The following is a 14,007-nucleotide window of genomic DNA, read 5'->3' as shown; positions in this document are numbered from 1 at the left end:
TTTTACACTTTTTTTAGTTGTTTTAAAAATTTAACACTTGAGTTGAATTAACACAACAGCAACATGTTAAATTAACACATGAATGTGTTAAATATTTAACACAAAAATGTTAACCGGCATATTTTTTAACAAGAAAACACAAATTTTCCAACTGTGTATATTATAGAAATATCATACTCTATTTTTGTCATAAATACCATAGCATCTCTTTGAGGAAATTTGCTAGCGTATCATCGAAAGAGATTGCTAATTACATCATTATCTCGAATTAAAATGTTGGACTTTATCATTAACAAATATTATTAACTCCCTTATCAACTTTGAGATAATACTGTCCATTTCCAACAAGGTTCGCACTTATGTTACATAGAACATTGTCATTAAAAGATTTGCTTCTCGATTTTAGCATAAGATGTTTAGAAAGGAAGATAACAAAGAATATGTGATGTACCTGTCCCTCCACATTCCTGGTCCCTTCGGCGCGGTACTGAGGGCCGCCAGCGAGTTGCATAGGGACTCTAGGGACTCGCTATTCTCAGAACAGAACCGATTTCGATTATCCATCATGATCTCGTGACATGCTCATGCTATCTCGCTCGAACGAAATTAGCACCCCTTTCGCATTCATTTCACGTCATTCTAGGAAATCGTTCAGAGCTTTTGTAAGGGATGCCACGTGCAGAAAAGTCGCGATAAGGGATGCTTCGTTACACGCGTTGTTAGATATATTATGTATTAGATAATAATAATGCAAATGAGCTAAAGTTATGACGGTCAAGAAATTTTCTAGAAATGGGAGAAATCTCTTCCTTCGATTTGGTCGACAAATCTGTCTGTCGTTAACTATCCTTCAAACTCATCCGCCCAAACCAGGTTAGTAGTATCATAGACCGCGCAATAAACGGAATCACACTGTCAAAGAATCGTTCATCCAAGTAAAATGTATAAAACAGCATGCTCAACACTAAATAATTGAACTTCGCTAACGAGCAAGCAGGCTGTAACGAGAACACCAAGCGTTCCTGTTGAGCTGGCTGAATGACTGTAAAGTAACGCAGATCTTACGTGAATTATTCAAAAAACTTGTAACACGGTCTACCATCATGTAGTCGACATCACGCAATCGTGTGTAGTGATTTAATATTACATGTTACTTATGTTAACTTATCTACATTTCATAAAGAATAATATTAAACATGTGTGTATTCTGTGAATATTCTGATACTTTAGTTAAACTTTTATAAATGTGCTAAACTAGATTCGTTTTTTTTTCATGTATGTGATAACCCGACATATTTAAATCGAGGAAATCTTTTAGCGTAATTAAAAGAGAGTGTGAGGGAATGAGAGAGAGAGAGAGAGAGAAAGAGATTTATACAGAATTAAAAATTAAGATAGTAAAACGTTAATACAACGCGCGTATTTATCGGGCGGCCAATCATCTGTAGGGTTAATCACAGCAGGAGACTTTCACCAACACATACTGTATCACACTATAATACACATCATTATTGTTTATTGCAGTAACAATACAGTGTCAAACGTGATATGTACACCGGAATATGAGGTCGCCTAGTATCGCGGATCACATTGCTCGTAATATTAGGTAACGTTATATATTTACAGTATCTCATCTAAGATTTTTCTCTTGTGGTTTACAATAGATATAAGTTGCTGCGTGTAAAACTGAGTAAAAAATTGTGACGCCAATGTTCAAGGAATTCTTTTGCGTTATTATATTTAAACGTCTAACAATTTTCTGAGTCAAAGTGAGTAGAAATAATATTTTTAAGCTCTAAAAATTTAGTTCATAACTGAAACACAAAAATTGATTATTACAATTTCTTAAAAAAATTATAATAATTTTCCAAAAATGCTCCATATTAAAAATTTTCAATTTTATGCATTCCTCAATTTTGGATAAATTCAGATCCATTAAATTTTCAACAACTTGCCAATTTCGAGCATGTCGTAATATTGTAGTCTCGATACTATGTGCTTGTAAGTCACGGCAAACCATGCATTATTTCATAATTTGATCTCTATTATATCATTTGTTCTTTCGTATCTTAATTATCAATGGATAATTAATAATTGTTAGACAATTCTTCAATTTAATAAATATATCTTTTCAAGAAATATATCTTTTCAAATTTAGTGTATATAAAAGTGGATATTTTTCGTGCCTTAAATATTTCAATAAGTAAATTTTCTCTTATCACATGCCAAATATAACTTTCATCTAGATAATCTTTAATTTTAAAGTTGCAGTGATAGAAAAAGATATAAAATACTACATACCCGACGTGCACAGGATGCCTGTGGATGTCTACGTTGTCTGGCTTAAGATTGGCCGCGTGCGTACGTTGATAATGCTCTTTCGTAATCATCTCTGTTATGGTTGGAGCTGAAACACACATTTTCATGAATATTAAACGAATATTTTCCACGCATTCCAATCTGATGAACGCGACGCCACGTACAATCGAACGTTCAATACACTATTTGGCTTCTGATTAACAGAAATCTCCCGTAAATATTCAACGCATAAATCTAAAGTGGCAAGACAGTGACTGAAAGATGTTAGTCTCTCAGCAGAAGTATTTAGCCAAACGAATGGAAATGCTGCCAGTATATTTGCTCACCTCCGGAATGTCGATTATCTCTTTCGTCGTCCGTCACGTTCATGCGCAACGTCGAGTCGTCTGCCATGGATTTCATGTCGTCAACAATCATGTATCGGTACTGCTGTTGGTCGCTGAGCATTGGATCCTCACCTGCGGTAAATATTCGACGAATAAAGTAACCGAAAACTGGATGAGTGCCGCGTACGTTCATGAGAGAGATAGACCGATGGACCATCCGTTTTGTATTCTAGAGCAACGTCGGGTTCGTATGAGCCGTACGAATATGCGAGAACGTCGCAGAAGATTCTCTACAGAGGTATAATAAGATGCGTATATAAGATACTAGTGAGAATGAGTATGAGACTGCAAATAAGGAAGAAACCATTGCCAAAAATATAAAAAATACATTGTTGCCAGTCAAGCCGAAAGAAGCGAGATTTGTCGCAGATCTGGTGTTCTGTGAGACGCGTGGCTGGTCCATTAGCTGATGATGATGAGCGACTCGGAGTATCGGCTAAATAAAACTGTGTGTGAAGGCGCCGCTGAAGGCACTCGGTTCTGTTTGGCTTGATGCTGTGGCAGTTGTTGTGAGCGAGTGAACAAGCCGAAGTGAACGAAATAGGAACGTTATCGCTTGCCGGATTATATTCCGGGCCGTGCGTTCCGCACTATGTCTCGATAGTCTTCGAGTGTATTAAATCGCAGACACACGCACACCGGCCCGAGTTTGATCCGAGCGGAAAACAAGAATGCTGTATGCGCAGTTGTTACAATCACTTATATGTCCTATATCGCCTATATAATTTTAATTCCATTAATTCCTAATTACTACTCCGTCACTTGACACGGATTCTCGTTATTATCGAATTTAATAATAATACTTCTTCTAATCAGCCATGTATGGCTACACTGATGATCACATAAGTCCGCAATTTGTAGACTCCACTTCAATAAACGAGATCATATCTAAAACGATCTAAATTTTCTTGTTCTAATGCATACATATAAAAATATCTCTCATTAAGATATTTCTTATTTAATATTATATCCAGCGTTAATTTTTATTTTAAACGTGTCAACATATCACACATTCCACAATAAAGCAGTTGACAGACGTATGAGTCGGTCTTGCTCGAGGAATCAAATAAGAATTCTTAAATATTACGGTAACACTTATCAACGCGTCAGGATGTCGTTTAATCGCGTTATGTCATACCTTATGTCAATTAGGGTCACGGTTGGATACATGTTACACCAAGAGGTGACATGAACGAGCGCAATTCGGTAACACGTCGGCTGGCTGGGACATGTACGAACCGTATCACATTTTTCATGCGACTGAGAGCTGCTCGCTTTATGATCCCGCGTTATCAGATATTCCAAGAATGTAGGCCACAATTATCTAATGAACGGTCAGCCTACAAATTCGCCTCCCACGTCTCTCGCGCTCTCTTTCTCTCTCGTACCGTTAGCATAATCACGAATTAACTGGTAGCACGGCTTAATGCTGATCGAGAATGCTTCCAGTTGGAACGAGAGAGCTACATATCCCGTAAATATTAATGCAAATATTAACGCATCACGGAATAAAAAATCGACATGACTAATATCAATATAAGATATGAATTCTTCCTCATCGATCATTCGATCAATCTGGCTAGCTGATCTCTTCCTTGCTGCCAAGTGTCTCAAATTTCGCCCTGTATCGTTATCTCTTGGCAGACGCAACGAATACAATGCGAATCTTTGGATGCCGATCCGACGTCTGTCTTGCTCTCGAGGGATCTTGATCTACATTTCACGACGGTTTCGGCGCAATTTTCTAGGAAGCCCGTGGTCCAGCTCTCCGTGCCACATCCCATTCCCTCATGGTTTCGCCCATCGAGTGGCGTCACGCGCTATCCGCGGAACTCGCGCGCGTGGTCTGTTGCCCGTTAATATCTAAAATTAATGTAAACATCGGAACGCGGGCGGCTGCGTGCGATAGCCGTGTAACCGCGGAAACTGTAACGCGGACGCGCTAATTTTAACAATGTTCAAGGACACCAGCGGAGTGCCCGAAGATCCGGCGAACCCGACGAGCCTCCTCTTCGGATCCAAGTCGTCATCGTCGTCGCCACTTCGCTCTATGCGACCTCTTCTTCTAGGTAGTGACCTATATCGGTCCATACGCGCAAACTACGCCAACGAAAAGACTAGCTATGCAATAATCACGTCGAATAATCGTCGGTTAACGCGTACGGCACGTCATGCACCAGAATAGTACTAATCGGGGAGGAGAGCGAGACGGGCGTTCCGCGCTTCTTTCGAGCGGATGGCGACTAACAAGATGAGGATGACACGGCCGATGAAAAATTCAACGATTCATGAACACTCAACGTACACGAACATCGACGAGGACGACGGCGATGGTCAAGGCGTGCCGGAAGAGCCTTCCTCTTTCGGCCGCGCGTAACGATGACCGTTTTATTCGCGCGCGGCGTAATTACATGTCATCCCGCGATTGTACGCGATCCGTACGATCAGGCGCGTTTCGCTCGCTCGTTTATCTACGTAAAACGGAAAAACGTTGTACGAACATCTCTCTCGTCGCGGTGGGTCATCACGAGTTTATCATATCGCTCGTCATGCCCCGCGTATCGGGGACCATGATGTTACGCAAGAATCGACGAACTTATGAAATCGTGGAGAGTAATAAATCGTTGCGTCGACCGCTCGCAGCTTTGATTCATCTCGCTTCGCGCGTGACATTCTCTCAGGCTTCACTTAATTTTTATTAAGATTACGATTTGGTGAATGAACTCTCTCGCACTCATTTGCAGTACACTTTCGAGATTAATGATTTGGCCCGAGAAGTAAAGACGAAATGAAGACAAAGAAAGACGCAGAGGTGCGCGGACGCTCTTACGCAATGCCGTGCCACCGAGTGCAGCATCTCTTTGCGTCACAGCTTTATTGGGATCAACGTGGAGGCGTTTATCAGTGTCGTAGGGCCGGCTCGGATTAATTCCGCGAGGCATTTCCCGGCAGAACACGACGTAACGTTGTTTGTCATCGGCATTGTCGGGGTTCGTTTACGAGGAAGATAGCCGGCCGATCCGGTTTTATGTGATTGACGTTACTCGCGCGGCAATTAACCCGGCTACGATATACGCCGGACTTTATCGCCGTCGTATATTCCGGCTGCGTGCGTAGTCGCTAAAAATACACCGGAAGAACCGAAAGAGCCGCGGGCGCCAATCGAGGGCCCGCTCTGGATGCCGCTCTCCCGATGCGTAAGAGATTCGATGCCCTTGATCCGTCATCGATCATCGTCAGTCGCGCGATATCATCATTCGCTCCTTACGAGCGCCAATGGTGTCCATTGATGCACCGTTGATGCACCATTGGTGCACCTTTTCATGCACAAACGGCGGCACGACGCACCAGGTCACGTTCTCCAAGCCGGCCAGGTCAATTAATAAAGCGCGATGACGATCGCGCGCGGAATGCGATCCTCTCGCGAGCCGTATTCGGCGCGCAGCTCGTTCAGGAATTCGCGGGCCAGGAAGATGACCACGGGTGTACCTGATCCCGTTGCGCGATTAAAATGCACGTCCGGCTCTCCTCTTGTTCCCTCGGCGCGTCGATTCTCGGAGCGGAGAAGATTCCTCTCGCGGACGAACGGACGGACGGACGGCCGATGCGTTTTCCGCGGATGCAACGCGCTGCACTGAGAACGCGGAGCGTCGAAACGCGCGCTGCACGCTCGCGAATAACGTTTTTATATATTCGCGAGCCTCTCTCGTGGCTGGCGATACCTCGCGATGCAAAGTCGAATCTTCCCGGTCGCCTAAGCTGGTGCACGTTTGTTTGCTCGCCCGCGGCGATCGCATGCAAAGCACGTTCGAGATACCGGTTCGTACATATGACTGGACGTCCGTACACGCTGATTAATTATCCATCGTTCCTAGAGTAGCATTATCCGTATGCAACAACAAAGGCGATTTGAATGGAGGATACAATCGCTGCGTACACGCGAGCGATTTCAAGGAGACACGAACGTGATCCACAAACATGTGTCGAAGCGCTGTAACGCGAATCTCGAACCAGGCGAATGATTTTCGCGTCGATTACGAGATCGGTTGCCAATTTTACCTCGCACTCGGGGGGGTTGTTTCGAACGGACGCCTGTACGGCACGTATTGTAGGAACAGAAATACGCGGGAATCCAAACAACACCGCCATTCAGTGCTAAATGCGCGCCAAGAGAGTCTCTCGGAATCTCGGAATCGAAGTCGATTCTGAGATTCACGGCGCCCTACATGCAAAATTACCGGAAATGTAGATTGCAATCAAGTAAATGCAACCCCACCTTTACGGTGTCCTCGAGAAAATAATGATAAAATAATGAAGCAGAGATTCATTAGAGGGAAGATCTGTTCAGATCTTATGATTCGTTTATCTTGCAATTTTTCCCCCGTTTATTAATGTCTTGAGAACGTTCCAGGGTGGAGAATTTGATTCCTCTATTTTCGGAATTTACTCTTTTATAGATCAATCCTGTCTGACGCTTCTCCGAGAGAGCGAGCGCACCTCCACGTGAAGCACGACCTGGATTTCTCTCGGATATTTACGTATGCACCACGCCTGAAGATATCCCTCATTTATTACGAGCGCAACGCGCCCCCGATTTAGACAATGAGCCACAGAGTACGAGCATTTAGCTTTCATTAACACTCACGAGCCTGTGAACACACGGTCGCGTGGCGCGGCGCGTCTGTTATCTCAATAAGCACCGATTATCACTTAGTAATACCGGCGTTGGTAAATACACAATGAACAGTAACACGTGACGGTTAACGTGCCGCACATGTGTGCCTCGAAACTAAGAGCGTTTCATCATATTTCGGGACATCTGTCTCGATCTGTGCACCCTTGAATACCCACTTGATTCATCAACTTATGTCATCCGGCATGAAACAAGTATAGTTCGCAAGAAATAATAAAAAAAACTTCATGCTTTTACGTGATGAACATCTATGTAACGTCCGCGTAACGTTAATTTTTTGATGAGAAGAACATCTTTTTCTGAAAGAGAAGCTTTGCGCGACGAGTAAAGAAAGCTCCGTCGATTTCGGCTCTGTGCATTCACGAAAGTTGCTCGATAGTACCCGGATTATCTGAAAGCCCTGCACGAAGCGGTTGGAAAAAAAAATTTTTGCAGCATCTGCCCGGCGATTTCCGCTCGCTCGCGCGAGCATGATTAAATTGCAGGGGGTCGTTCGTGCTCGAATGAACGGTATATGCCCGCTGTAGCGCAACAGATGCACGATATTTACATAATGCGTCGCTGTTCCTGCTGCCACACCCGCACGAGCAGCTGCACGAGAAGCCCTTCTTCTTCGATCTTCCCTTGGCCATTTTCGTCGATTGTTGCACCCTTCTCACTCTTCAAGAAAAGGCTTCAAGAAAATAATAACGTCGCGCGCTGACGCTCGAAAATTCGCTGGTCCTTCTGCGAAGAAACACAATTTCTTCCTCCCGAAGAAACTTCTTCCGTATCCGCGAGCGTCGTCAACGCACTGATGCACTATCACGATGCAGCGTCCGATAAACCGCTCGAAATTTCGTGTGCAACGCGTGCACTCGATATGCAGGTGTCACAAATCGAACGGTTACAATTTCAGTCAATGAAATTCAGTCCGTGATTAAAGGCGATCAGGGCGGTTTAACGACAGCATCATCATCATCATCATCTCTCGTTTCCCTTTTCGTTCGGAACTGCCCGCACGTATCTTCGCTTCTTCTCCGCGCGACTTACCGCTGCGACGTCCACCTCGAGCACCGCACTGGCGGTCGATGGGGCGCGCACCGAGTATTTCGCTTGATTAGATTCAATTCGTTTAATTGCATTAACCACGCGCGCGCTGAAAATACTTCCTCCTGTTTTCCGCGCGCGCCTCCACTCGCTCGCTCGCTCGCAGCGTCGACGGGGGTCAGGAACAGCGACTGCTCTCGAGGAGGATTGATACAGCTTCGACCGGCACCGGGAGGATCTCTCGCCTGCTAGGGACGTGACCTCATTCCGTGATTCACCAATTTTATAATAGTCCGCGCCTTTGAGCTTTTCCGCAGCTTTATCCACCGTCTGCTTTATACCACTGGTATCCACTTTTCTTCGCGCCAGCGAAAGAGCACGCGAGGGTATTTTATTACGGTGGCGTTTCACGTGATGATCGAGCGATCGCGGTGAGAGCGTGGTGGAAGAAGTCGATGTGAAACGTACTATGAAGATGTTGTTTAGGTCAAAGTTCACCCTCAGAGGAGCGGGAAATTCTATTACGAGCGCGTAATATAATAATAACGGAAGTTATTAATTGTTTGCGTCACGACTGTCTCTTTTTTTTATAACAAATACAACAGATTCGATGATTCTACCACTCGATCACTTCGATCGATCGATAGTCGCAATCGTCGCGTAATAGAACGGTTAATTAAAACAAAACACGTAGACTCGAGGGAACAATTGACGTTCCCGCGACCGGAAGTCTCGCGCACTCCACCGAGTTCATCACTTCGATGGAAATTGCATTCGCGAACGCGTTTGTTTACACGCGGGCGCGCGTTATAATTGCACAACGAGTCTTCTTTCTCCTCTTTTTTTTCTTTTTTTTTTCGAACGGCGACAGCCGCGCGCGTCTAACGTTATATAAATTCAAGATTATTTCGGTCGCGAGATCTCTCGTGTATTTGGCAGCACGCCAAGCAGGCAGGGGTTGGACTAACTGCACTAATAACGCGGCACAACACGCAACACGCACACTCCCGCGCATCCATACAACACAACTAGCCGTTGCATAACAGGTAGCCGAGGTGGAGGGCAGTGTACGTAGCAGATACAACTACGACCACGACGACCGCGACGTCGGCATCGAAGCGCGCGCCGAAGCGAGCTGTGGTGTAATGGTCGCGCTCGTTATTATGCAAATTGCATTTAACAACGTAGCAGCACGCCCCATTTCGTTGCTGCTGCGCCCGCGTCAACGCGCGGGTGGATCTAGCGCCGTTGAATCCGCGTGTTGTCTTCGTCTTCTGCGACGCCGTCAGCGAGGAGGTCCGCTCGCACTGATGGCTCATGCACGTTTTGCACGTGCTAAAGGAATTTTAAGAAATTACCACGAGAGTGGTTCGATGTGTGGATAAATGCAAAAGCAGGAGCGCTTGTTTCCGAATCAAGTAGCTTAGCGAAAGCAAACAGTCCTCTTTGCTCACTTGCCAGAAAATGTTTGCTTTATATCGTAAAGCGTTTGTAAATACCCAAACTTTTGCCGGACTTGTGCGTTTTATTATTTGTATCTTTCCACAGAATCTTTTGGTATCTCGTACGGGCGAGTGTTTTAGCACCGAGCACAAGCAAACGGTCGCAAAACGTTAACTCGTCTTCTCTCCTTGAGCTAGTTGCTTCGACAGATAAGAACAAACATGTCTACTTTAGTTCCTTTGTCAGAGAAAAACTCATAAAATTTTATAAAATCTTTTTATAAAATCCGTACCTTATTTCCTATCCTTATTTTTATTATTGTAGTTGGATGAAATTACATAAGGGTAACGAGAAGACGCGTTGTTACGTGTGGCATAACGATACCCAAACGTTTGGGTATTTATGATTGTATCAGTGATACGCACACTGAGAAAAAAATGTAATTGATCCAACGAAATGTCTTGTCACGGGGTGCCAACAAAATATATACTTCTTTCAACAAGTTATATATTGAAACAAATATGTAGTTCTTGGATTACACACATGAGAATTATAATCCAACAATTATATATTTGATTCAATATATAACTTGTCGAAATAAGTATATATTTTGTTGGCACCCCGTGACAAGACATTTCGTTGGATCAATTACATTTTTTTCTCAGTGCATGTTGCTGTTCACTAGATAGGGACGCGTTGATCGCGCTGACAACGTGACTGTGACCATGAGGCACTCCACGTAACGATTGCATAATACTATCGGAACTGTATCAGATTGATTGCATCTGATCATCGCGAAGATAACAAGTAGTTGTGCTTAAAATATATATGTGCCTAGAAGAAAGAATACTAACAGTATGCGTAGTAAATGCGGTGCACTACGTGCATTCTAAACGCTCCTAATCGTTGATGATATCGTTATCACTGGTCAACAGGTCGCTCGTGAGTTACGTAGGCTCTGTGCAACCTCGCTCAAAGCAGCAAAATAGATATCGTCGACTCCATTTTGCCAATTCGTGTTTGAGGTGTACAATCAACAACCGCAGCATGATCTAGACTTGACACGTTGATCAGTACAATTCGGTGGGCTCTCCTTCGGTGACTACCGTTGAAATGAGTTCCTCGTGGAGGATGAGAGGATCGTAGGGAGGCGAATGAAATAAGAAACATTATAGAAATAGCGGGCGAGGGACGTGGGTGTGTCTGTGCGTGTCTCTGTAGCCGTGTATCCGATGCACGGAGGCTCGAGTAGACCCAAGCGTACATGAATGAGCGGAGCATGAGTCGCTGTTACGACATGCGCACGTACGAACTTTGCCGGCGAAATAGCAGCGAATGTCAATGAGACGGTAATGATAACGATGACGATCGATGCGCTTATTCCCCGATGTCGCGCGCGCCCTTGTCATTCCCCGATGCTGTAATCATCCGAAATAACAAAGTGGCTATTGTTGCCCACGGCGGAATGACGATGAGCGCATTATCTGGCGATTACGCGCTTTTTTACAGTGCTGGTGTGTACACGTGTATGTAATATATATACACATATATGTATATCCGCCACGCGTGTGGCATTCCGTATGGAACGCGTGAGAGACAGAGAGATTGACAGAAACAGAGTACAGACAACTTACGGGTATAGGTCATTTGGCCCTGGTAGTAAGAAGGAAGGTACACGTGTTGCGCGTGCGGAGGCTGCCCGTACACATTCATGGCTGCCGAGCTGATTTCATCACCACCTACATACATCGTACGCCGTCGAGGTAAGGTCATGGTATCATCAGAACGCTAATCTCGCACCATATATACTGTTCTCTAAGTTTCGCTCTATCACTGGGTTGTTAAATGCTCAAAAGCGCCGTGCCGACGTTACGCAGGAGTTGAGAAGGCGCTAGGCGCGTTTGCGAGGTGCGGTCTCTCTAGCTTTTTTTGAAGCAGGCAAACCGTGAATAAACGCTAAATTACTCGGACTCGGCTATGAACTACACCTCTGTCGCTAGCCGGCGGACAAATGCGCCTTTCTGCACGCGGATCTCGACCATAGATAATTTTCAGATAAGATGTGGATATATTTAAATGCCCTACTGTGTTAAGACCGAACCGCTAATGATAGATAACGACTGAATTTTTAACAGTAACTGCATAAATCTACGAGTTATTTAACGTATGTGTATATGATACTGCGAAATTGAGGGAAAAGCTCTCCGATCTAATATCTGATTCGCAATTTGGTTATATTAAAATATCACTAAGCAATACTTTAAATTTTGTTATTGCGTTAAATTTACATTTCACTGTTAACTGTTAATTTTGTTAACTTTACAATCACATACACTTATCTCGGTTTCGAGAAAGATTTAGTACAACAACCCAGTGAGTATTGGCTAAATGCATGCTTTTGCAAAATGAACGTAACATAAACGCCATATCAAGCAAATAATAGTTCCATGTAGCACGTTGATATCCATTTCGTAACTTTTGTGACTTTAGATAGGAACCTAGACCTTTGGCAGAGCTAGAATTCTAATTTCCTATTAACGAAATGCGCGTATTTCTCTATTCATTCTGACTATCATCTCGTGTTGTTCAGCGCCGTGATCATGTACGTGGATCGGGAAATAATGCGAGTCCCTGTCAGGAAGCCATTTACAGTTTTCGCTTCCTACATGCTAATAGTGTTCGCATCATGCAATACGCACAGACATGCGGAAAACCGTACATCTCTCGGAAATCTACTGCTACCTCCCGATATCTCTATTTAATCCTCGCATTACGTCATTGGATAGATACGTACGTCTATCAATATCGAAGTATCCAACGAGAATACGCGTACTACTTTTAGTCGCATTTTCGTAATTTTCTTCCATGCAACGCAACTAATCATCGATTATGTTTACCGGCGTGCAATTGTTATAGTATCTACCACGAAGTTTCATTATTTTGAGGTCTATCCTACTTTTAACTACGCTGTAAGTCGCGATAATATACGCTACGATAATAATACTGCCTACGCGCAAGTAGTGTTTACGAAGAAATAAAGTTTCGCCTCTTAAGTGCTAAGAGAAAACTAATCGATTAAATGTTATCGTCTACGAGCGCTATCAGCTACAGCGAAAGCGTACTTTCGTACTTTCGTATGCGTCATTCCTGCCTCATTTCATCGCTAAGGGCCTAATGCGCAAAGGCAAAATAATTATGCTAAGCGGCAAGCTGTTTAAATACGCACGAAAACCATTGCGATATCAGAAATGATAGGAATGAGAGAACGCAATTGATATCACCAATTGCTCATAATAATCCGTTTCGTTCCAATATCGCGAGTCTCCGTTATTAAATCGCGCAGCAAATAGTTACACAGTAAGCAATAATGCATATATATGTATATAAAAGATAATAAACTTTTATATACATGTATAAAAGGTATAAAAACTTTTTCGCGATCATGAAATACAGGTACTCACCTCCTTCGTCCTCGCTGTCGCTCATGAATGTCTCCTGCATGGATTCAGGCGCTTGAACTCTGTATTTTTCCTCGATCGTGACGGTATGAGTTGTTGTGATAACAGTCTCGGTGACGACTTTCAATGTTTCAATGACGCTTATGTAGCCGAGCTTTTGTGCGATATCTAAGGCAGTCTGTCCGTTCTGTAAAAATATTTCACATAGCGCATGCGTCGCTCCGACAGTCTCCGATGTGGATTTTCAATGGAAAAATCGACGGAATACAACTTACATTAGTTACAGCATTCGGTTTAGCTTTACTTTCCAACAGTAGATTAATAACAAGCGTGTGTCCTTGTTGAGCAGCTTGATGAAGGGGAGTATAGCCAGCATTGGTGCTGCTGTCGACAGCAGCACCAGATCTCAGGAGGAATCGTACCATAGCTGCCTGACCAAAGTGGGATGCCACGTGTAGTGGCGTGTATCCAGCCTGGAAAGGAAATAAATGAGCGTAAAGCGACATCGGATGTAAATTTCGCAATACGTACGCTATGAAGTCCGTTAAATAAATCAAATTTAATTTAGCAAAATTTAAATATATTTTTTGCGGGTTATTTTACCATTTAATTCAATGCATCTTATGTTTCTAATGATGTTATAGGACCGACAGCAGTCGCGTTACTGCATTATACAACG

The 14,007-nt window shown here is 43.6% G+C and overlaps 1 protein-coding gene across 25 annotated transcripts in view; it reads right to left on the bottom strand.

The window, feature by feature from the left end:
- The window catches only part of LOC105277501 (ankyrin-3), an 80,860-nt gene that overhangs the window by 37,719 nt on the left and 29,134 nt on the right, over positions 1–14,007 (bottom strand). For 19 of the 25 annotated variants that reach the window (XR_003406297.1, XM_026968075.1, XM_026968074.1 and 16 more), the window contains exons 16-20: positions 13,604–13,801; positions 13,332–13,515; positions 11,505–11,609; positions 2,646–2,777; positions 2,302–2,407 (exon numbers count right to left, since the gene is read on the bottom strand). Coding sequence is in view for 24 of the 25 variants with exons in the window: in XM_026968075.1 (XP_026823876.1) it covers positions 2,302–2,407; positions 2,646–2,777; positions 11,505–11,609; positions 13,332–13,515; positions 13,604–13,801 (725 nt within the window). In the remaining variant the exon portion in view is untranslated. Of the gene's footprint in view, positions 1–451; positions 530–2,301; positions 2,408–2,645; positions 2,778–6,194; positions 6,379–7,948; positions 8,527–11,504; positions 11,610–13,331; positions 13,516–13,603; positions 13,802–14,007 lie in introns of those variants that run through there. The other 6 variants (XM_026968066.1, XM_026968079.1, XM_026968078.1 and 3 more) reach the window with 5 other exon arrangements.

The sequence above is a fragment of the Ooceraea biroi genome, chromosome 3 (assembly GCF_003672135.1).
Source record: "Ooceraea biroi isolate clonal line C1 chromosome 3, Obir_v5.4, whole genome shotgun sequence".
NCBI lineage: Eukaryota > Metazoa > Arthropoda > Insecta > Hymenoptera > Formicidae > Ooceraea > Ooceraea biroi.
This window is presented reverse-complemented; position numbering and strand designations above follow the sequence as displayed.